General features: G+C 43.4%; 2 protein-coding genes across 3 annotated transcripts in view; both read right to left on the minus strand.

Annotated features, from left to right (window-relative positions):
- RSU1 (Ras suppressor protein 1) overlaps nucleotides 1-25,767 on the minus strand; it is a 363,740-nt gene that overhangs the window by 87,330 nt on the left and 250,643 nt on the right. The gene's annotated exons all lie outside the window — the stretch shown is intronic.
- C1QL3 (complement C1q like 3) lies at nucleotides 108-13,430 on the minus strand. The gene is made up of 2 exons (XM_019933504.3): nucleotides 8,836-13,430; nucleotides 108-2,784 (listed from the first exon to the last, which is right to left on the minus strand). The coding sequence occupies exons 1-2, from the start codon at nucleotides 9,421-9,423 to the stop codon at nucleotides 2,605-2,607; spliced, it is 768 nt and encodes a 255-aa protein (XP_019789063.1). The 5' UTR covers nucleotides 9,424-13,430; the 3' UTR covers nucleotides 108-2,604.

Genomic DNA, 25,767 nt, shown 5'->3' on the forward strand with positions numbered 1-25,767 from the left:
TTCTGGTATCCAGTTTTCCTATAAATTTTGTTGTGTTTTGAAAAATTTGTACAAGGGGACATGAACACATGACATCGTACTCAATTAGAAAAATTCAATCATAAAAGTCAAAATATATTACATAATATAGTTTAATGAATCATTACATTTATAGTAACAAAGGCCACAATTTAATTAATAATATAGAATGCAAAAAAAAAAAAAAGAGAAATGTTTGCCTTATGTATATTCTCTTTATTTCCTTTACCTTTTATTTGTCTTTCCTTGGGCCTGAACAGAGAAAATAACGCTTACTTATCTGAAGAAAATGTCAGATCTATTAGAAGTGACAGTCTGATTCTAGAGCCAACTCTTTAAAAGACACCCAGCCCTGATGTTTTGTGTAAATAAAGCCTTTTTAAAACTCTCAGTTGACCTGTTCTGCTGTTTATAAGCTAATCTTTTGGTTGAATCCTTTGCTATGATTTGTTACCTAAAAAAAAATCTCCAAACCCTTACTGCTAATTCCTCTTTGATAAATACATATTGTTAAATGGAAATAAAATCCACTGCAATTCCTTTATGAGTTATCTTACATATTAGAAAGGCCAAATAGAATTAGCCATTATTCTTGATAAACGGGCTTACATGTTTTTAATCATATAAATCATGAGAGTTACTCAGACCAAGGCATTTAAACCAAGCAAACAGCACATTCAGATGGGAACACCAGGCATAACTCTTTTGGAAAGTTGAGGTTGGCTAAATAAAAGATATTTCCATGGATCAACGATGATCAAGCTTTCTGTGTATTAGAACAGAAAGTATCCAAGAGGAATGAGCCAAACAGAACAAACTAATTCCTTTAAATGAAAAAAATGCAAATGTCCTTCGCCAGTAAAACAGGCAGATTTTTCAATCTCTGTTTTTGAAATCTACTTCTCAAAGAGTCTTCAAAGGCACCTGAGAGTGGAACAGATTTTTCATTGTAATAGTGGAAGCTGTCTGATAGTTAGGACGTATCAACATGCATTTTAAATCTTTTTCTTAGATTAAAGAGATGGCTTTTGGCAGTGTACTTTAACCGGAGAGGAAGGATTTGCACTACTCTCAAAATCTACTTTACTGTCAGCTTCGGTCCACCTGAGAAAAAAGAAAAACGTTGCTCATTCAAATGCATATATTTCATAAACACTGCAAAGGACAGCTACTTCATCTCTGCAGTCCTAACAGTAACAGTCGGCCACAGAACGCAGTGAAAGTATTGATTGGCATATGGTAATAAAGAAGCCACAGACCTAATTTACAGACACATGATTTCCGGGGCATTTTAACCTAATAAAATTTAATTTTCTGGATAATTCTTAGAAGTCATCTAAATTATTTTGCTACTTCATATATTTTTGTCTTCCAAAATATATTTCAATCCAAGATAAGTCAAATAACTTATACACGTTTGTGTGTGTGCCTACACGTACACTTCTTTAAATTAAATTTTTGGGGCTATACAGCTATTGTGCCTATGGTCTGAAGCCACACATATATTTCATCTGACATATATATATGTACACATACATATATATATGTAGCAGGTTATTTGTATCAAATATATACACTTTATTGTCGTATTGGTTATATGTGAAATTGTTCACGTTGAAATAACCTCAGGCCATGACTTGTAGTAACTATTTGAAGGCCTTACTTAGTGTCCCCTTGGTGACGCATGCACCAGCGCAAATTAAACCTATATGCGTTGGGTTACGAATAATCTTTTGTTCCAAAGAAGGCAAAAGCCTCAGTCTGATTTAACACTAAAGAATAAATTTCTCTGACTTTCCAAGTAAACCTAAATGCATTCTATTGACAAACTGGACACAGGGGGATTTTTCTAAATACCATACGTAATTACACATTTACACACTTAGAGGGTAATCCTATGATACAAGTTCAATCTCTACTTTTAAAGACTATCACCCGAAAAGAGAGGAAAGAAGATTCCTAAGAAAAAAGAATGTGAAACATGATCACAGGCTTGGGAATTCCCTCAAATCCAGAAAATTCCAGGTTAAGGCTTAAAGTTGAATCATTCCCAGGTCTAGCTCTAAAGTTAACAGGAGTACAAGGCAGACAATTTCTTTGGGGACAAAGCAGCATTATGTCAATGAGACCTCCTCCTGCAGGGTAAAAATCATTCTTCCCTACACTATGAATGGACCCCGAGTATCATAATAAGCAGGTAAACTCACAAGAACCAAAGCTGACATATGGATAAGAGCAGCAAGATCACAGTACACCAAAGTATCATATATATGGAAGAAATAATTCAGTGTCTTAGATTTTTCTATAAAAATTTGTGATCTATATAGGACTTCATTCACATCGACACGAACAATAGGAATATTTGCTTTGGCGGTAGTGATCAACATCTGCTTATCTTGCTTTTAATATTTTTTTTTACATAATGTTTCTGAGTATACAGATGTGAGTCAGGTAGCATTTGAATTCCCCACATACACACAGCTGAGGCGCCCCGCATCCGGCATCCCCTGGGGTCCTCGATTCACTGACGTTAGCCACACGAATCCAGTGTCCAAACTCAGAGTAATAAGCTTAGTTTTTGCATGATCAGTCAGCATAGATAATAAATCCCGAAAATGTGCTGTATTTGTTGTTGTTTCCTCCGTGGGCTTTCCCACCATCTAATTTGATGTAGACTTCGTCTCCTGGCTCCAAATGAAGAACCACACTATTGCTCGCATAGTCGTAATTCTGATCGGCGTCTTGGGCGATCGCGCTAGCACGCACCTGCGTGAAACAGACAAGAATTAGAATTTGTAAGAGAGAATTCTCAGGCTTTCTTTTTTTAAAAAATATCTTTATTGGAGTATAATTGCTTTACAATGGTGTGTTAGTTTCTGCTTTATAACAAAGTGAATCAGCTATACGTATACATATATCCCCATATCTCTTCCCTCTTGCGTCTCCCTCCCTCCCACCCTCCCTATCCCACCCCTCTAGGCGGTCACAAAGCTCAGGCTTTCTTTTCTTTCTTTCTTTCTTTTTTTTTTTTTTTTTTTTTGTCATTCACACAGCATCATAAGCAGACTGGCTGCCATGGCACTGAATTTAGCACAGCCAAGTCCACCTTGGCCTTGGGGCTTTATGAGGATATCTTTGTAACAGTTTCGACTATGTTATTGGAAAGGAGAAAATAGTGCTTTCGTGAAGGTGATTCTAACAGTCTTTGTTTTTCTTTTTACTATATGTGGTAAGCAATGCATACCACTCTATTCTCTTCCTAAATCATGACTTTTTCTAATTCCTTGTGACTCTGTGCCCAATCACTTCTTGAAACGGCCACTTTTTTGCATTTTAATGAAAGCCAGGCAGCGATATCCTAACCAGCTGTTTGAGTGCAGAAGTTCAATCCGAATTTCTGTTGGTCCCCATGATTATTAGAAAACTGAGATCCACAGTACGTACAGACTCAAAGAAATCCCACTCCTGTAACTCTACTATACAGGAAGCAAAAAAGAAAAATCATTTTGATTTTGGGCTTTCGAAATCTAATTCAAGGAGAAGCCCCTGTACCCAAAGCTTAACTCAATGAAACATCTTTGGTTGCAAAGTCTTCAGAGTTCTTTTTTCTCTTTGTGCCTTTTTATCGCTTAATTGTGATGTGTGTACGTAAATAAGCTATTTAATTTCAACACATCTACAAGTTATAGAAGGAACTACATTTCTAGAATTTGAAGTCTCTAAAATTTCTAAATTCTTTTGAATGATCTCATTGACTACCCTTTCATATTGAGGTGGTTCTAAACGCGTGGTTTGCTTTGAGGATGGAGGTTGGCTTCTAATCCACTCAGGTTGAGCCCGTGATCTCATTAGTGAGCTGACAGACATTTGCAAACAGTCCAGTTGCCCACCCATCATATCAAGTAATATGGGCATTCTGTCACATCCTCAACTCCAATTAGGCTTCATATCCGTTTAGCTCTATTTTGATTCTGACTTGGAAAAAATTTTTTCAATAGGCAGACGTGTACTTGATTTATTTCAGTAAAACATCTACTTTGTGGCTTGTTTCTCTTCCACTGTAATGATATTTCTCCGAATAACACAGCAAGTGATTTAGTGGTTTTGTAAACCTGCACTACGTAATAATGCATGACTTGGGGTGCAGCATGTGAGATTTTATCACTTGGCAAAATGAGAGAAATGAGACATCAAAATTTAAATGATTGGTTTTCAAATTAAATTTTCATGTGGTACGTTCTCACATTAATGCTGAAATGGTAAAAAAGGAGAAGACTCTTTGACACTGCTGAACTTGTAAAGTAATTTGAGTAGTATTTAAAAAATTTATTCCTGGCTATCATATAGCAAAAGGAGAAAAGGGCTTAAAAGATTCAGAATTTCTTAACATTGTGCTGACACTCATAAAATGAAAGCAAAATATAATTGTGCTCACAAGCACTGACTTAAATATATACACCGACTTGGTGAGTTGATCTGTTTTGACCATTAAGTAATAATACAATTTAATGTCATAATGTTTCCTAGGAATTAATCACTCGTGTATAGGAGTTGGATGCTTTGATTCATTAATTTCATCTAGTCATTAGTTCCCAGGGAAAAAAAAATCTACAAGGAGAAAGAACCGTACTCTTAGGACCTGATGTTTTTTTTAATGTGTGGATTTTTAATGGGTGAGAAAAATTAAAATATAAAATACTAATTAGCTATATTAGTAATCTATTAACTAATTATCAATCTATGATGTACTTCTCACCTATGATTAATAACCGGACACACACGTTTATTTAGTGCTTTAGGTATTTAGTATTGAGTTCTATGGGTATTACGCTTTACCACTGTTTTCTACATGAGGGCATTTGGGAACTGGGGTTCATTAAAATCACTTGATTTAGAGACAACAGTCTTAAATATATATATATATATATATATATATATACACACACACATATATATATACGTATATATATACATAAAATGCAATTTTTATCCCGCGGGATAGAACCACGAGCCCACAAAATTGTTAGCATTTTTATTCCGTAGGTGTTACCACAAAACCCTGCAAATGCATTACTATGATCCCACAGACTGGAAGGTTACCCTTATGGTTTTCACTTCCTTTGTTGGATAAAGCCAGTGTGATTGCTTTTTAATGAAAGTGATTCTCTAAGATTTGAACCATAAGACTCTCCCAATTAAAATACCTGCCATACTGCAGAGTACCTTGCGTGATTTTAGCATGCCCGCTCACCTGATCCCACTCTAAAGGTATAATGGGACCTGAAATTTCAAGCTGTAGTATCCAGCCCAGTAACTTCCAACAATTCTTCCTTTAAGCCATCAGACTATTGAGGAAAGTAATGCGTCCACCCTGGAGGCTATTTTCAGGTTCCTAAATGTACACAGATTTCAGCCTTTTCTCTGACGATACGATGCATCCGTTCCTTAGCCCGATATACCCATTTCTACCTAAATGTACTCTAATACCTTTTTCCATCTCGTAAGTTAACTATTTAGATTCTGCTGATCTTTGGTGCACGTTTCACAGCCCCTAAAAAGATAATTCATTTGACATTTCATTAATCTTGCTAATAAATGAGTAACAGCCCGCAAACTGTCTTGTTTCCAATATATGTCATGTTCAATGGTGCCATAACTAATAAATTCTTAGAGTAAAAACTAGTCTTTAATTATTTTATAGTTCTAACCTTAAGTCAGTTTTAGTTTTTATTAGACTGGCTTATTAGAGTGGTATTACAGTGATTGGATTCAAATAGCAATATTTTTTTATTCAGGTTTCCTGCTAAATGTATACAAACATTTAAAAAAATATTTCCAGTCTCTATGGAAAGCTATCTGAGTCCAACTTTTGCCTTTAATATGCACTGTCATGGGCTTTTTAGACATGGTAAGATTAAATTTAGGTTGATGGTTTTCTGGGGAATCTGAGAACCGTGGTCCTTTCAGTGCTGTGTTTGTGAGAATGTAATAGGCTATGCGGCCTTAGCGTTATCTTATTAGGGAGGGTTTGTCATTAGAGACAATATTTATGGTAACATTTGCTAATTTAATTAATCGCTACTGATGCTCTCATAATTTCATTCTCATTGTACTTCTGTGGAATCATAAACAAAAGGTTAAGTGGCGCATCAGGTTAATTTACTGGCCTTTGATGTTTCCATCTGTGATCCTGCATTCAAACACAAAGCATAAATAAAATGGTTCTCATGTGGTTGTCGTCCAGAGGCATTCCTCTATCCTAGAGTGAACTGCATTTTTAGTTTAATTTTTCTGTGCTTCCCAAATCCACTTAATCCATAGAACATTACGCTGACATGGATCTCTGAGTTTCTGTTTTATGAAAACAAATTAGGTCAGCTCAGAGGGGGGAACTGCCTGCCAACTAAGAAGTGATCAGACAAGAGCAAAATTGAAAATCAAGGAAAAACTCTTTCTTTAATATTAATTAAAAAAGGATTTGTAAAGATTTCTCATCTGCAACGCCTGCAGACCAGACTTTACAAAACAGTTCTATTCTAGATATAGAATTCCTTAACAGTAATATTGCAATAACCATTTTGCAAAACAGTCTGTGCTGAACTAGAAAATATATCGTTTTCTACTATATTTGTTTTTCTGAATAACTTGTTGCTCACCTTTTGTAGAAGTATCAGCTTAATATGCCAATGCAAAGCATGAGACATTTTAAGGTCAGCTGTTGTGCCTTTTTTTTTTTTTCTTCCCCCTCCATCCTCATAGAATGTACATGCTAGGATGATACAAAGACGCATGCTACACTCCAAACGATGAAAAAATTTTTAAAAAACCAAAACGTACACAGAAAACGTATATGGAATGGTTTCCTTGGAATCTTTACCTGGGCCTCAGCATCAACATTTAAACTAATTGAAATGTACTGTTCCCTAGCTTTTCATGCAGTTGCAATTTCCACATACTTAAAGAAGTGTGCTTTTATACACTGATAAAACTTGAATCTTATTCTATTTGAATTAATACCTCTGAAAACAATCTCTCCAGCCTGACAGTATCTGCCAGACGTAACCTTTGAGTCAGAAGACAGCCAATTTGTAAATAAATGGGTGCCTCATCTCTGCCTGCTGAGGGGCTGTTCACAAGTCATTTTGTTAGGGTGACACAATAGCTCTATTTTGGTACAGTGCGTCATGGCCTTTTTAGCCATTTACCTATAACCGTCCCACTTCTCTGTGAATAATTTTTATTTATCTTAATATTATTTTCGTGTATAAGAACTATAATAAACAACCCTGTCAGTGCCTCCTGGTGGCCATTTTTCCTCTTTTTGTTCTATGTGACCTTAGGGTCCCTTAAGCTACTTACTTCTGAATTCCTTTAGAAGTGAGGGGTGGTAGGTAGCGGGAGGGACAGGATATTTTGTCCTTCCTCTTATACGTTTAGGGTATTTGTCTTTCACTTTGGAAGAATTCTGACACTGTGAATTAGGACTTTGGAATAAATTCTGCTTTTAATGTTGCTAATAGAAACCTGGGTTACAGCTAGAAAGGTCTGAATTCGAGGGAGAAGTGACCTGAAGCCGGAGAGCCCTTGTGAAATCACAGCTGGCCACGGCAGGGTGGGGGGTGGGCACTCCCTGGACCACCCAATAAGCAAAGTTGAAGCCCAGGCATTCAACCCAGACTGCAGGCTGCAAGGTCTCCCCCAGCGGCTGCTGATTCAGCGCCTGCAGAGGGTCTGATTACACTTTGAGGTAATTACAAATATTATTTTTCTCCCCCGATGAAGAGATGGGACACACTTTGGTTTTGCAATGACCGCGAATTTCTCAAGCAAACGGGGAAGTGGCCCCAGCATAACACTGCAGACCAGTGGCCCTTGTGGCAGCGCCGGTCATCTCGGCTCAGGAGAGCAGGTCCTCTGGCCGAGGGCTGATCTGAGGCTATTTCACAGCCAAGGCCAAGGCCACTGCCGCCTGTGAGCAAAAGGCTGGGTTGGAAAGACCCTCACGCAGGCGCCCTGGGGCTCGCTGGCAGTGAGGCCCAGAGCCCCGGGGCTGGGCTCTTCCGCCCGGCCTCCCGACCACCTGCCCGTGCGCCCTCCGCCTCCAGCCAGTGGAGTTTGGGTTCTGTGTCTGCGAGCGTGCTTTACGGCACAAACCCAGAGTCTCAACTTTTCCTTTTGTTAGCAGCACTCATTACATCTCCCCCTTCTTCAGCTGAAATCTAAAGCAGAGTTTTTGCATCTCGAATCTGACTATCTGTGAGTTTCCCGGGTCTGGGACGCCGCAGGGACCTTGCGACCGCCGGCCCCGTGGTTCTGCCTCGGCCTTGGACGCGCCCGGCTCGGACTCACTCCGCGCCCCTTCTTTCTCCCTTGGGCCCCGGTCTTTCTCCCCCGGGTTTGTCACCCTGACACGCCCACTCCTGGCTCCCCCAGCCCTCCCATCCCGGCCAGGGCCTGACAGTGACCCCGCACGGCTGAGAACCCCGCAGCCGGGGGTCGCTCGCTGCTCCGGGACTCCCCGCGGTGCACAAACTGTCCCGGGGACCGAACCCCGGCTTCCACCCCTCGGGGGTCGCGCGCACCAAGTGCCGGTCCCGGGCTCGGGAACCACAGTCTCCAGGCCGCCGGGCGCTCTTTGGCGTACGACCCCAGCCTTCCCGGGGTAGAACGGCGTTGCCCCTCGCTCTCGGCTCCCGGGAGCGGGGCTGCCGCGCCCTTCCTCCGCGGGCTCCCACCCCCGTGCCCGGGGTCTCCTCCCTCTCGCCTGCACCTTCCCGCGCTCCCTCCCCGCCCTCCCCGCCGCCTGCCCGCGCTCACCTGGTTGTTTTTGCAGAGATCGGCCCACATGCTGGTGCCATCCCCTCCGCGCATCAGGACGTGGTAGGTGAAGAAGTAGATGCCCGGGATGGAGCAGGTGAACTTGCCCGTGGTGGGATCGTAGTGGTTACCGAGGTTGGTGACCACGTCGTCGAACTTGAGCACCTCGTAGCCTTCGTGCTGCCGCTTGAGGCCGGCGTAGAAGGCGATCTTGGGCACCGTGCTGTAGGTGGCGGCGCTGATGGCCCCGGCCGCGTTCAGGCCGGGCGCCCCGGGAGGGCCCGGCAGGCCTTGGCGGCCGGGCTCGCCCTTCTCGCCCGGCGGGCCCGCGGGGCCCGGCGGCCCGGGCTCACCGGGGGGCCCCCGCGGGCCCGCCTTCCCGGGCCTGCCTGCCTCGCCTTTGGGGCCCTGGATGAAGGTGGGCAGGGACTGCATGAGGCCGCGGTCGGGCGTGGCGGCCGTGCTGGGCGCCTTGGTGCCCCCGTAAGGGTCGCAGACCATGCGGCAGGTGCCCAGCATCTCGTAGTGCGCCGACGTGCCGGCCGAGCTCACCAGCACCGGGATGAGAACGACCAGCAGAAGCACCATCACCACCCCCAGCGCCCCGGCGGCGATCAGGCGCCTCCTGCTGCCCACCAGCCGGCTCAGCGCGGGGCGATCCTCTTGTCTGCTTTTGGACAAAATTTTGAAGGTTGGGCGGGGACCTCCTCAGAGCCGAAAACAGCCCCCTGCGAACCCCGAGTCCCCTGGGCGGGCGCGCGCGCCGGCCGCTCCTCGCCTGCTCTCGCTCCCCCCCAGCCGAGGCTGCGGCTGGGGAGGGAGCTCGGACGCCCGGCGACTTGCGCGCAAGTCCCCGAGCAGGGGGTGGGGTGCGCGGGGCGCCCTCTCGCCGCCCGCGAGCCCCTTCGCACCTGTGGCTGCCGCCGGCGCCGGCGCGGCCCCCGGGAGGGCAGAGCCGCCGCAGCCCCTCGCGCTCGCCGGGGCCGCTCACACTTTTCCGCCGCCGCCCGCGATCGACTTTGCCGGTTTTGCCGACTGCGCCAGTTCGCACCAACTTTCCGTCTGAAGTTGCCTTTTTCTGCCTCCTCTTCTTTCGCTCGCTGGGATCGCCCTCCTCCTGCTTTTTTTGTTTTTGTTTTCTTCTTTTCCTCCTCGGCAACCACCAGAACTCTAATAGATGCGCATCCCGCAAACCCCGCGCCGGGCGTGCGAGCTCAGGCCAGGCGCCCCCCGGGGGCGCGGAGCGGCGGCGCTGGGCACCGGCGACTCGGGGAGGCTCCGGGCTGGAGCGGAGGGGCTGGCGGGCAGCGGCGAGCGCCTCACCGCCGGGAGCGGAGCGAGAGAGAGACTGAACGCAGAATTCTGCCTGGGTACCACCTGCCAGGAGAAGAGGAGGCTGACAAACGCGCGCCGGAGCAATTTATAGGCACCCAAGGCGCAGAGGAAGGGGAGCCGCTTTGGCATCTCATTGCGGCATCTGCTCTTCTCATCCCACTCAAAGGGAGTTTGGCATTACTCTGACAATGTGGGATTTTTCCCCCCCTCGGCCTCGCTTCTCCCCCCACCCTCTGCACATGGATGAACAGTGAGATTCTGAATACTCCCTTGCTGAGCCCAGCCGATGGCGACGCTCTCGCTGGACAGATGGGGGTGGGGAGTGAGACAGACGTGCTGTAGCCTTCAGCACTCAAGAGTCACACCTAAGTCCCCTGTTTCCCCACTGCCTGCAGCCCCAGTCGGAGGGTGCAGTTGAAGGTTGAAAGGAGGGTGGCTGGGTCGACAGCATTTCTCTAATGGCTCACCCACCATCAGCGTTTCAGGTGTTTGTTCAAAATGCCACTTTTAACATAAGGAGAGCCCTCTAGAATTTTCCAGATGGTAGATGTGATTTTTTTTTTTTAACCTTATGGTTTTCCTCACCAGCCTTCCAAAATGAAATAAGATGTTTCCCAGAGAACAGTAAGGTGTGTTGAAGAGACAAAGGCCGCTTCTCAATGATTTAAATGAACGTGCCCACCGCATCAAAGCGGGGAAGGGCTGCTTCTTTCTACTAACGCTGCAGATGGTGGGTGTATACATACGAACACTTATTTACAGGCTTACAATTCTAGCAGCCTTTCAGGAGATTCAGCCACTGACCTAAGCTGCATTCACTTAAAGGTGCCACAGGCATGAGAAATAGGCACTTGTCAAGATGCCTTCAAAAGTCTTCAGATAAAGCAAGCAGCTTTCACCAAAGTACTGAGCAAGATATTTTCCTAAGGTATAGAAAGAGTCCTGTAAGTTTAGGAGCGTATCTCCCGCGTGTGTCTTGGGGGAGGGGGAACAGAAGCAAAGTATGAGAGAGGAGAGCTCCCATCTGCTGTGGCAAACAGGAGAAGGAACAGGCTGGATTTATAATATTAACGGAAAGCCCCCGGAGCAGCTGTGAGGCAAGGTATCCCACCAACAAATATATAAGACACACAAGAAGGGCTTTAAATAAACAAGTAGAATTGATTCGTACATCATACTTTTGCATATTCAGGAGCAACGGATGTCACTCAAATGTGGGTGACATTTGCTTGTCAATACGGGGATGATGGCTGGGAAGATGGTGACTTATTACACACCAGGGCGAGAATTGAAATGAGAAGCAGAAACAAATAAGACTACACAGTAAGCAAACAATAACATCCCCGGCGCCGATCAGGGGCCTGTGGTCTGGTCCGTGGGCTCCACAGCACGGACGGACGTCCCCTCCGCTCAGCCTTCGGCCTACACCCCTTATCCCCAACCCACCAGTTCAGTTCTTTCTTTCCTCCTTCTCTGTTTCAGAACAAAATAAGGTCAAATGAGGAGGCAGAAGGAAACAAAGATTCATTGATTCTTCTAAGAGAAATGTCAGCAGCTCATCAGGTCTTTCCTGGGAGAATCACCACTGAGGCGTTGGGCTGTGAGGCCCAGCCCAGCCCTGGTCTCCCCCGTCTCCATTCTCCCTCTCTCTGGATGCTGACACAGGCCCTGCTCCTGCTACTGGGACACAGTCCTTCTCACTTCTCAAACCTTTAACTTTTATTTGAGGGGGGTGCTTTTATAAACATGTGTCTTTACCTTGAGCATAATGACACGTATATTTGACACTATTTTTGTTCACAGGAGCTGCATCATTTTCATGTGTTTAAGCAGCAAACACATAATAAGTTCTCTCCTGGCTACAACGCCTGTTTTCCTAAAATCTCTTCCGGGTTGCTTCTCAAAGTCACCTTTCTTTAGGGGGGTAACACATGGTGTCAGCAGTGGAGGGTAATATATTAATGAAACAGGCTCTTCCCTGATACACCAAATGATCAAATGTCATAAGGCTTCCCTATTGCTAAGGAGAGTTGAGTGGGGATAAAAGGAAAGGTTTTTTAAAGGTAGAATTGTATAAATAAATTCTCATCAAAACCCTCAAGATACATGGACGAAGCCTCAGCTCATAAAGGAACCCATCAAGGCTGAAGGAGTTGAGTTAGAACGGACCCTGGAAAGCAAGTCTCTACCTGCTCGCTTGGCAGATGGTGAGACTGAGACCCATAAGCCTCGAGTAGAATCAGGGTCATCCCATGCGCTTGCTGGTACACCTTCCTCTACAACACAGTATCAGTACACCGCAGCCCAGCCCAGCCCACGACCTGCGGTACTGTTCCTAGTAATTCAGGCTTTCCTCCTTCTACTTTCTCTAATGCCAAAGCAGAGCTTGATTTTTCCAAGCGAGGGCTCTAACATCTCAAAGTTCTGCTGAGATTTGGCCTTGGTGCTCAATCGTCATCCTTCACAGTGAGGACACCATCCCCCATGTCACATGGCTGACCCTCGTCTTTCCATCGAGTGCACACACCTCGACAGTGCATGGACATTTGGCTTTTTAGTGAAGGAAGTTTAAATGATCCGTCTCCCTCCTTTCCTCTAGAAATGTCCCACCAAGTATTTGTACTCTGGGAGAAACTTCCTTTGTTCCCCCAAGATTTTCAGGGACGCCTGGGCTGTAGATGAACTCATGGCTGGTTCCTGCCACTTTTCACTGCTTGAATTTCCCAGAAGGTTCTTTGGAAAGTTACTCACGCTTCAGCCCTTACTCTGACAGTTTGAATAAACCATCTGATATGGCATATTACTCATCATCTTTATATGTATATAATAATAGAAAATGTGTCAATTAAAAAAATATTTGGTTCTTTTCAGTCCTCATCAGAGGACCAAGTTTTCTCTCACAGTCGATATTAGCTTTGGAAGCAGGCCCTGGAATCCAATTTTCACAGGACTTCCCAATCATTTCTCAAGAAAACACCAGGCTCCATCTTCCCATTCCTTCTGCCCCTGGGCCTTTGGGACCATTAAATAATAAAGTCAAATACAGAAACCCAGGGGTTTCCCTGGGTTTCCTGCAGTGGTTAAGAATCCGCCTGCCAACGCAGGGGACACAAGTTGGAGTCCTGGTCCGGGAAGATCCCACATGCTGCGGAGCAGCTAAGCCCGTGCACCACAACTACTGAGCCTGTGCTCTAGAGCCTGCGAGCCACAACTACTGAAGCCCACGTGCTGCAACTACTGAAGCCTGTGCGCCTAGAGCCCGTGCTCCACAACAAGAGAAGCCACCGCAATGAGAAGCACGCGCACCACAACGAAGAGTAGCCCCCACTCACTGCAACTAGAGAAAGCACGCACGCAGCAACAAAGACCCAACACAGCCAAAAATAAATAAATAAAAATAAATAAATTTAATTTTAAAAAAACGAACAGAAACGCATGATCTGGGTTGGGTGATGCCCCTGTGATTTTCACCTCTCCCACATCATTTCTGTCTCTTTCGCAGAACTGAGCAGATCCTAAACACACGACTTCCACACAGACGTGCGTGGCCACCCATTAATCTTTATTGAGCACCCACTGGCAGCATAGCCCTACACCGGGCTCTTCCAAGGCAAACAAATATTTAGTCATGAGAATGATTTCCAAATCCAGCAGCACTTCAACAGAAATAGCATTTCTTATAACAGGAAAAAAAATAATGAATTCACAGACCCAAGGGCTATCTAAAGAAATAGATATTAAGAATGTAAAAAAAAAAAAAATGGGGGCCAGATCAGCTATCTTTAATTTCTGGGTCTCAAAATTGTATTTCAGGACACACACTCGTTTGACTGAAGAATTGGAGGTTTCCAGCCATACAGGGTCTGCTTGGAGTTATGTCGGGAAGCTGTGGGATCAGAGAAGTCTTAACTTGAATGTTAGTTTCCACATTTAGTAGCTGGGGAAGTTACTTGTAAACTTCCTGAGGCTTAATTTCCTTTTCTGTGAAATACCTACATCAGGATTGTTGCGAAGACTGAGTTAATGCGTATAATTACAATGATACTCAATGCCCACGAAAAGCCCAGTAAATGTCAGCTTCCATCTTAGTATACTGTAGGTCTACTGAGTAGTGTGTGTATGTCTATGAACTTGATGGTAGAACACAAGGCTCTCAAGGAAGTTAAAGCAAAGCGTCAGGCTTGAAACAAATGACATCCAATAGGCAATAAGTATTACAGACTTAGAACGAGAAAGCACACAGAAGTTCTCCAGGAGAGCAGCCTTCTGTGTTCCAAAACAAGGCAAGACACAACTCAAACTAAAGATCACTTTACCCTTCTCCAAAGGAAGAAAACGTTTCATAGCCAGGTTATTTGAATTCACGGCAGTCTGCTAGACCAAGGTTTTAGACTTAGAACCTAGTAGGGCAGCATTAGAACGTGCTTTTTGTCCTCTGGAAAGTTCTCCAAATCCCAAGTGGCAAGTGTATTTAAAAATCACTGAGGTAGTTATTCAGGACCTGAGCCTCTGGGGGATGACTCTCAACAAAGCAAACATCCCGGAGAGGGCGGCTTTGTACAGGCAGCCGGAAGAGCGATCACACTGCTGGGGACCTAAGTCATAAACATACTCAGGAGAGAATTCTCAACACAAAACTCTCCACTGAAGATGGTGAGCTGCACAGCTAGCTTGGCAGATCTACTGTCAGAAAATGGGAGGTAACCAGCACATGACGTAAGACTCCGTTACAATATACGGCTTCAACTTGGTCTCCACTTCTTGCTATATCATTCCATAGAAGGATGAAATCTCTAGTATGGATATGATATTTTCGACTTGCCATGGGTCAAATATTTTGGTCCCTATGACTCTACTTAATGTAGAATTGAAATGTTACAAAGAATGAGATCTAAGAGATCAGCGAGTCCTCCTAAGCTATGCTCAGGACAACTCAGTCATACAAGGTAGATGAATGAACTCAAGAAACTAATAGCACTTGTTTACAAAACAGAAACAGACTTTCAGATACTGAAAACAAACTTACGGTTACCAAAGGGGAAACGTGGATAAATTAGGAGCTTGGGATGAACATTCACACACTATTATATATAAGATAGATAACCAACAAGGACCTACTGTAGAGCACAGGGAACTCTACTCAGTATTCTGTGATAGCCTATATGAGAAAAGAATCTGAAACAGAATGAATCTATGTATATGTATAACTGAATCACTTTGCCGTACACCTGAAACTAACAGAACATTGTAAATCAACTAGACTCCAGTAAAATTTTTAAGAAAAAAACTAAAAGTGGCTGCCGTGAGACTGCGGGGAACTTTCCAGCAGAAGATACATCCTAGGGACACAGCTCAGAAGCTGTGCGCCAGACAGATGAACTGGTCAGGCAGTGATAAGAACTGAGGCAGTCTTGCTGTTTTGTTTTAAAAAATCTACAGCATCACGCCTTCTGAGAGGAGAGGTTACAGAGAGCTTCAGATGGAACCAGACCCTGCGGAGAGCAGCCAGTATTCCAGAAACGAGCTCTAAGAGTAATTAGGCTGCAGGGGGCGTGATCATCAAGTGAGGCTGCACTTGGGCCCACTCCCCCCTGCTACTCCTCCCAGGGCAACTGACCTTCAAATATGAACAATGTGTCCTATGAAGAAATACTGTGTCCCTTGGTATCTGTATGTGAACGGACGGACGTATCAGCTTTTCCTTAATGCAGGCAATCTCTTGGGAATAGTTTTAAACGGTGTAAAAATAGAATTTCAAACCGTAATCCTAAAAATAAATTGTGAAGGTAGTTTAGATTTGTAATAAGCTGGAAGGAAGAAAAACCAAAATTAACCTATCGGAGGTAGCTGCGTGTTCAATATAAGTAGGTGAATACGCCAATATTTCCCATTGAAAGAACCTGTAATGATTCATAATGCAATTAATTACTTTATCTTTAGCTCTGGAAAGTGGAAAAAGTCAGCAAAAGTCGATCCTACTTAGACCAGGGTTTTGTGATTTTCTTTTTCCTGTATCCACAAAGGCTCTCTGGTTTCACTCAGGCCCTTCTGACACACACCAGCAGGCAGGCAGATTCTGAGTGTGATGTTAATCATTCTGGGTGTGTTAGCCGTTTATTGCCCACTGCTGCCTTGTTGGGACCATTCCAGAAAGCCAGCAACTTCACAGAGGTGGGAACACAGACAAGATTGTTCATTTTACTACCAACGGCTGCTTTTGTTTTCTGGTAAATTTTCGTGGCGGAAAATTTTAAATTAGTGGCTGAATTAGAGGGATTAATTGAAAATGTCTATTATCCAATAGATGCCATTATGTATTTATATTTCTCTCTATATAAAATCGCAATTATATATATTAAATATGGCACATTTATTATATTATCGTAATACAGGTACATATATTATATATATACATAATACATATATGTATATATATGATTTATATATCAATATATTTGTGTGTATGTAAATATATATATATACATATATATATTATTTTTTTACATTTACTCTTTTTTTTTTTGTGGTACGCGGGCCCCTCACTGCTGTGGCCTCTCTCGTTGCGGAGCACAGGCTCCGGATGCGCAGGCTCAGCGGCCACGGCTCACGGGCCCAGCCGCTCTGCGGCATGTGGGATCTTCCCGGACCGGGGCACGAACCCGTGTCCCCTGCATCGGCAGGTGGACTCTCAACCACTGCGCCACCAGGGAAGCCCTACATTTACTCTTAAGGAATTGTTTTCGTGGGTGGGCAGAAGGTCTTCATGGTCAGATAATGAGAGCTAGCTATGGACCACCCATGGTGGTTTCTCTTTGTTGAAAGCCCCAGAACATGACCTTGACACCCCGGGACACATGACCACTGGTTGGACCTTGTATTACACAGACCACTGGTTGGACCTTGTATTACACAGACCACTGGTTGGACCTCTTTACCCATTTCCCTCAGGGTTGAAGGAGGCATCCACATGGTCCTTTTTTACAAAGGCCTTGGGCAGAAAAGAGAAGAAGAAAAAAGTAGGAGCTGATTAGAAGGAATTTTAGGACAAGTGTGGTCTTTCAGAGAAAATCATGCATTGGGTCTAAGCTACATGATTAACTTTTTCCTCAGAAATTCAGAGCAAGCTCAGAAGGGGCTGATCTAATGTTTTATCTGGCGTTTGATGGTACTAGTTAGAATGAAGTCTCTGGATAAGCCGCTTCTATTATCTTCTCATTAACGTGTTCCATTTAATTCAATTTAATCTAATTGAAAACAGGCCAGAAGAGAGCCGGACTCGGCTGTCCCCTTCCTACGCCTCCAGCCTCTCCCACCTGCAAAGTGCTTCACGCGCAGCACCTGCAGGCACCTTCCTTCAGCACCTTCCGCGGACCCCACTGCAGGGCCACCTCTGTCCTCCCAATGGCTCCACCACCCACCTCCCCTCCTGCCACGACATCATTCTCCCAAGCTCCGTGAGTTTCCTTCTTCTTACAGCACTGATCTCATCCTGCTTTGCCAAAGGCCCGTGTCCTTTCTCCTGCGACTGCGAGAAAGTCCAGGTCTTTCATCTTCGGCCTCCCACCCCTCCCCTCCCCCTACCCACATGCACCACAGACACGTTGACTAGGGGCTAAATACATGTTTGTTGATGTGAATTGCTGAATTGGGAATCAGCAGCAGGGTCTGCAAAAGAACTTTCTAAGACTGAGGAAATCTGGATGTACCGAACACGCCTGGACTGGAAATGAGACATTTCCAAGGACTGAACATTCTTTAAACTGCCCAAAATGTTAGATTAAGAACGAGATTAGTATCCATTATTAAAAAAAAAAGAAACGACAGAACTGAGAAATAATCTGTACAAGAATTGGGATTCGAAACTCATTAGGGCCTTAGATGTCAGACCTAATATGTGTTTTCTCTGCAGGAAGTGATAATGGTGGACTCACTGATACCTAGCACCAGTCCCAATAGTTTAAAAACACTATTAGGTTTGTTTAACCATCGTATTTTCAAAACACTTTATAACATGTGTATGGTGGGAGCAAAAATTCTCCTGTGATTACCGAAGGGGAACATGCATTCCCCAGGGATTTCTGTCTGAGAGCATGGCCATATGAATGCACCTATGCTAAATCCTCCAGTGTATCTTTTTTTTTTTTTTTGCGGTACGCGGGCCTCTCACTGCTGTGGCCTCTCCCGTTGCGGAGCACAGGCTCCGGACGCGCAGGCTCAGCGGCCACGGCTCACGGGCCCAACCGCTCTGCGGCATGTGGGATCTTCCCAGACCGGGGCACGAACCTGCGTCCCCTGCATCGGCAGGCAGACTCTCAACCACTGCGCCACCAGGGAAGCCCCTCCAGTGTATCTTTTATGGGGTTCATCCCCTCCTTTCTTTAAGATGTGTTGAAACATTTTCTGCCTGTACCCTGTTTGCTGTCAACAAATAGAGACATACAAAAGAACAAAATAATGCCATTTGCAGCAAGCTGGATGGACCTAGAGATGGTCAATCTGAATGAAGGAAGTCAGACAGAGACAAATCATATGATATCGCTTATATGCGGCATCTAAAAAAATGGTACAAATGAACTTATTTACAAAACAGACATAGGCTCAACGGACGTAGAAAACAAACTTACAGTTACCGGGGGGGAAAAAGCAGGCGGAATAAATTGGGAGATTGGGATTGACATATACACACTACTATATATAAAATAGATAGGTAATAAGGACCCACTGTATAGCACAGTACTCAATACTCCGTAATGGCCTATCCACAGGGAAAAGAATCTAAAAACGAGTGGATATGTGGATATGTGTACCTGATTCACTTTGCTGTACAGCAGAAACTAACACAACAATGTAAGTCAACTACACTACAATAAAATTTTTTTAAAAAGAGACAATATATTTCTTCTAAAATACAGATGATCATATCAATTCTTTTAAACTTCAACTGTTTCCAAAGAAGTATTTGAAGTTTCTGACAAGGAAAAAAAAAGACATATAAAATAGTTCCTTTACAATAAAAATATGAGAACTAGAGCTATGTGATTGAAAGAAGGGCTAGGCAAGGGAGAAAAAAATTGCAGCAGAAGTATTACATCCAGGACAGTAGCTGCTCTATAGAAAATCAAATACTTCTGTGTTCCCCAATAGCCAAGGCAAAAAGGGAAACACCATGAGTTACCTTTAGCTCATCATTTGTTAAAAGAAACATCAGTCTTTCAGGAGAAAGAGAATGTTTCCTCTCACAGAATTCTAAGAAGAGTTTATCAAGAAGGGGGTATGAACTAATATGAGAGATAACAGTCAAGGTGGTTGAAGAACTATTCCCCAAACAGGAACTAAAGTAGCCCAAATCTTATTCAGCTTACTAGAACATCTTGAAATTCATTCAAAGAAAGCTGACATATTGAATAAGAGGCAAGTACTGCTCCCAGAAAACACGTCATTAGCAAGAACAGAATGAATGGGAGAAAGAGCAGAGAGTGGAGTTTCAACCAAAAGAGGTGACGACTTATTTTCAAATAAAAATCAAAAGTGCAGTAAACGTTATCCCCGGAGTGACAAAACTCAGCGAAAACAAACGCAAATAAATTCTACATTTCTGTTTCCTTTTAGTGTGTCATTTGAAAAGATCAGTCAAATGTGATTAGCTTCAGAAAAAAAAAAAAGTTAAACCATTTGGCAGAGTTGTTCCCAAGTCATGACTACAATATTTTGACCTGTGAATTATGACAGATATAAAAGTGTTACTCGTATTATAAAAACAACGTTGAGCAGATAGGAATTTGACTGAATCACACGTAAATCTCCAATTCTGTAAATAGAAAACGCTTGCATATACTATTTGATAATGATATTCATGAACACCAGGAACTACCCATATAAAAAATTAACAACTGTATGCACTCGTGAACTGCAAACACTGATCTACTTGCTGCAGATGAAAAAATCACTTTTCTCCCTTCACATTCAACTGGTCATTTATACGTAAGCGTATTTATTTCAATCCCAACAACTCCTTAATTTAGCCTAGAGTAAGTCACCGGATGTTTACTCACAATCTCTAAAATATGGACAAGTGTATGCAAGGTAAAAGCATGCCAGTACTCCTGAGACAGCCAATGAATTTTCTGAAGATTTTTGAGCATGCAGTATAGTGTGAATTTTAATGATTTTCAGCTCCTCTTAGATCCACACACAAATATAGAAATATGTATCGGGCAATGCAAATGAACTTGAAATGGGTTCAGTGGATGGTAAAGCCAGCCCTGTGCTGAGTGCTTTAATACCCGGGGTTCAGAAACCACTCAGAAGGCAACATTCTCCCATCAGCAAAAGATAAAAGGCAAAAGGCAAACTGCTCTTACAAAGCAATAAACACTATGTAATACAAAGGGGGAGAGTAAATACTCTTCCACAACACAAAAGGGAATGGCGCCAGGGAGATAAAAATGACAGAATAAATACAGGTGGTTTAAACTAGTAAAGGAGAATCTGAACAAGAGAGAAAAATCACTTGCTGGCTTTCTTTCTTGGAGGGCTTTACAAACCAAGCTTTCTTCAAATAACTCAAGTTTCAAATATGGCAGCAGGGTTAAGTTCCACGTTTACCTTTCGTCGTGGTCATGGAAAGCTTTGAAGCAATGGGAGCATTTCCAAAGAACTGGGAACCCTTGGGGAAAGACAATTACGGTATTTATCAGCGCAACTGGAAATAAGGAATAGAGAGGAGTCAGGAACGGTGGAGATTCGCCATACAGGTGTCTGTTATTTCCTTTACCAAGTCAAAATCCGTTGATGCGCTTGGCACTCTGCCCTCGTGATAAACTGTGGTCCCTCACATTCATCAGGGACTTGACAGCTGGGCGTGGGGAACTCCAGATTAAAATCTCCCCTGTTTTGTTGGCCAGGAGATTCATTTTTGCTGTCATCAACTCCATATACTCCTTCCTTTGTTTGCTGATTATTAATTTTGGACTCATTAGTGATTTAATTTTTCAACTACAAACGCAATTATTGTAATGATTCATTCGTGTAACGTTTTTTAATTTCAAGTAGGAGAGAATTCAATCTCAACTGAGTTCTTCAAAATGAAGGGGCCTCTTTATGGTAGAAAGCATATTTTAAAGGGGTTTGAAATCTTTGTGTGGAATTTAGCTTCAATGATAGAGCTCAGTGTTGCAGGATGGTTGGGGGATATATATACGATGACTTAAATAAAACATACAGGATTCAAGTCGGAAAACTCTTTTGGAGTAAACTATTCATGAAAATGGAAAATTACAGGATTTTTCTCACTCACATAAAATGTTGGGCTTTGGCAAGATGTCATTACAGCTGATCTTGGCAACGTGAGCTAGTGAAAGTAGATGAGATGGTTGCTTTGGAAGGGAGAGCCTTTGCTTTGAAGGCTGTTTTGTTTTGTATGATTTTTCATACTGGTGAAGCCAAAAAAGGATAAAAGTATTTCTTCAGGTTGGTGAAGTAAGAGACCAAGAATCCAGTGAAACCTGCCTCCTTTCAGTTCTCTCACATTACCCAGTTTTGTACAGACGAGTTTGTATTAAGGGACTAGATGTATTTTTAACAAAAGATATCCTATTCCCTTTTATATCTCCCATAGCATCCACACCAGCACCTGGGTACCAAGCGAGTCTTCGATAATTGTTTGTCAAAACAGGTAAAGAGAACCATCTTATTTGCTGGTTGTGACTTACTGAAAGATCAAGGCATATACAAGGCTTACTATGCAACGGAAGGTTCTGAATCAACAACTAAAGAGATACGTTTATCCAGAGGACTGGACTCTGATTGGGGTGGTGGTCCCACTCACACTGACTCCTTGTTCCCTCAGATCAAGGGGAAGAAACCAGGGTGGACATCATGTGACCATGTTTTTCCTTAAGGAGCCAGCTCTTTACCACCCATGTCTGGCTGAGCAGAACCTTGTCTCAAAATTGGCCACGGAAATGCTTCTCTTTCCTGATTTTTGAGATGTGGAATAGAAAGACATGGAAATTGACAGCACCACTGAAGAAAGGCCCACAAAGGCCTCTTGCAAAACTTGTTAGAGCTGCTCTTGGTTCTTTTATCTGTCCTACTAATCCTGTGGGATGTTTTATATCTTCCAAGAAGGCCCACCACCACCTTCCTATCCCTCTACTCTTCTTTTTTTTTTTTAACTTATTCTACCTCAAGTGGGATTATTTTGCTCACAATGGAGAGTCATAACACACGCAACCTGGTTGGGGCTTTAAGGGAGGGTTAAGCTCTCTTCTGTACCAGCACTGCTCCAATAGAGCTTACTGTGATGATAGGAATGTTTGATCTACGTGCTGTCACATGCGGCTACTGAGCATCTGAAATGTGGCTGGTGCAACAAAAAAACGGAATTTTTTCATTTCATTGAATTTTAATTAAGTTGAAATAACCACAGGTGACTAGTGCCTGTGGACTGGATGGGTCGGTATGATGAGAATGTTAGGAATCCTTTTTCTCTATTTAAGGACAGAACAAGTGAAATGGATTTAATTGAAGCAAGGAGGCTACACGTGGGCTGTGAGCCAAACCTGAGAAAAAGATGATCCAAGAAGGTCCCTGGAACTCTCAGGCATACTCAGAAGTGGCCCCCAGAATAGAATGGTGGATCAGCTGGGCTACTGTAACCAAGTACCACAGACTGGGTGGCTTAAACAACAGACATTCATTGTCTCCCAGTTCTGGAGGCTGGAAGTCCAAGACCGAGGTGTCAGCGGGGTTGGTTTTTTCTCAGGCCTCTCTCCTTGGCTTGTAGATGGCCGTCTTCTCCCTGTGTCTTCACGTGGTCTTCCCTCTGTGTGTGACTATGCCCTAATCTCCTTTATAGGATACCAGTCACACTGGATTAGGGCCCACCCATATGGTCTTATTTTATGTTATTTAGCCCTTTAAAGGCTCTATCTGCAAATATGGTCACATTCTGAGACACTAGGGATTAGGGCTTGGACATATGGATTTTGTGCGGGACGCAATTCAGTCCATAACTAATGGTCTAGTGCGGATATGCCTAAAAGACAAAGGAACATTGAGAATTCCAATTGTTAGCACAGCTGGGGAACTGCCGTCCCTTGAGACTGGAGACCTATTCAGCATTTCCAATCCAAGCGTGGCTGCATTTTCTTCATTTTAATTGCAGCAGCAGATGAACTACAGACATGGGCATAGCTTGACTCTAGGTTACCATTTCCAGGGAGTTTAATGAGTACGACTTCTTTCAAGTAACTATGAGATTTGAATGTCAATTGTGACTCAGTTGATTCTTCTTTAGAAACCATCTCTAATTTTGATTTTTTCTTCCCCCAATTGCTATCAAAAGCAGGTCTTGATGATCACATACCAGGACCCTCATCATAGCTTCCTGCACGACCTCCTGGCCTTCAGCTTGCTCGGTTCTTGTTCACTGTATGTACCGAGCTTAGATTTTTCTTCCCAAGAGACACCGTTCATTGTTCCTCCCATTTCTTGGAACCTTCAAAGGACTCTCTCTCAGCTTAGCTGTCTCAAGATAAATCCTAAATTCCTAACTTCATGCTAAGTCCATGCTTATGACTTTAATTCCTATTGCTACCAAACCAAACCAAACCAAACCCCTCTTGTGAATCCCCGCAGATCAATCTCCTCAGCTTTCCCCTCACGTATCTCACACACATTTCCAAGCCCAAGTCCTTGCTTACATTACTTCATCTGGAATATCTCCAAAGGCCCCAGGTCTCAAGAGACTTATCATTCATTAAAAGAAAACTTGTCAGACAGAGAAAGACAAACACGACATGACATCGCTTATATGCAGAATCTAAAAAAATGGTACAAATGAACTTATTTACAAAACAGAAATAGAGTCACAGATGTAGAAAACAAACTTATAGTTATGGGGGGTGGAAGGCGAAGGGGGAGGGATAAATTGGGAGATTAGGATTCACATATACACACTTCTATATACAAGACAGGTAACCAACAAGGACCTACTGTATAGCACAGGGAACTCTACTCAGTACTCTGTAATGACCTATACGGGAAAAGAATTGAAAAAAGAGTCGATATATGTATATGTATAACTAATTCACTTTACTGTGTACCTGAAACTAACACAACATTGTAAATCAACTATATTCCAATACAATTTTTTTACAAAAAGAGAGAAAACTTGTATTCAAATTTTACTTCCTTAGAAATGTTTTCCCTGACCATTCCGTCTACAATGATGTTCCGTCCACTGGCATCCTATCATGCTCCTTTGTTTTTCATTACTGGCTGAATTATGTCCCCCCTCAAAAATTCCTGTGTTGAAGTCTTAACCCCCAGTACCTCCAGATGTGGCTGTATTTGGACACTGGGTCTTTACAGATGTGCTAAAGTTAAAATGAGGTCATTAATGTGGGCCCTAATCCAATGTGACAGGTGCCCTTATAGGAGGAAATCAGGACACAGACACACACAGAGGAAAGACTAAGTGAAGACACAGGGAGAAGATGGCCATTAACAAGCCAAGGGGAGAAGGCCTGAAACAAATTCTCCCCTCATGCCTCTCAGAAGAAACCACCCCTGCAGACACCTTGATTGCAGACTTCCAGCCTCCAGAGCTGTCAGAAAATTCATTTCTGTTGTTGAAGCCACCCAGTCCATAATACTTTGTAATGGCGGTACTAACAATACAGGTGTATACATTACTACCTACTGTTTTGGATCTGTTTCCCTCTACTGGAAAGTCAAGTTCATAAGGGCAGAAGCTTAAATTTTGTTCACTGCTGTATCTTCATTATCTAGAGCCTAGGGCCTGGCATATAGTAGGTGTTCACATAAATGAAGTCTGGAACTCCACTCTATATGCCCAGCTACACCATCTCTGCCTAATTCTGGGGAAGTCCATTGGCTGGCAGATAAAAACTATACCTCCCCCAAACCTAGCCTTTATTGGTAATAAAGGTAGTACTTCAGTCTCTGTTTTCGTTATATTATTTCTCAGTTGGTCTTGAACTTGGGCAGGGAGGAGGGGGTTTAGTACCCTCACTCCCTAACATTCTGTAGCATCTTACAAGTGCAGGTACTCAATGAACATTTTACCCCTACATGTTTAGTTCTCTTTACATGTTTCCTGACAACTTCCATACACGTATATTTTGATTCCCGGCTAGATTCCCAGCTTCTAGAGGGCAGGGATTGTTCTCAGTACCTGCAAGTCTCCCCTCTTATAGTAGCAGCTCAATAAATCTTCAATGACTGAATGACCAATATACATGAGTTGTGGAACCCTGGAGGAGTATTAGTCTGGCTCCCAACGACTCCCCTTCTCTGAGGATTTTCTCACTTCCCTACCTACCTCTCATCCCTCCCTCACAATGTACAGAGCACGGAGGTGGAAGGAGGCGAGTTTGTACCGTGAGTCTCTGCCCTGTTCCCCTCGGCCACAGATACTGGACCAGAGACGGACACTGTGCCGCTGAGATGACTTCTCCCAGGAATCTGGATTGTGACCGAGACTCATACTGGTCTCTTGCAGCTGCTAGACTTATTTTTGTCCGTTTAGATAACAGAAAGAGGGCAACTGGTGCCCACCTTGTGACACAG

The sequence above is a fragment of the Tursiops truncatus genome, chromosome 2 (genome assembly GCF_011762595.2).
Source record: "Tursiops truncatus isolate mTurTru1 chromosome 2, mTurTru1.mat.Y, whole genome shotgun sequence".
Taxonomy (NCBI): Eukaryota; Metazoa; Chordata; class Mammalia; order Artiodactyla; family Delphinidae; genus Tursiops; species Tursiops truncatus.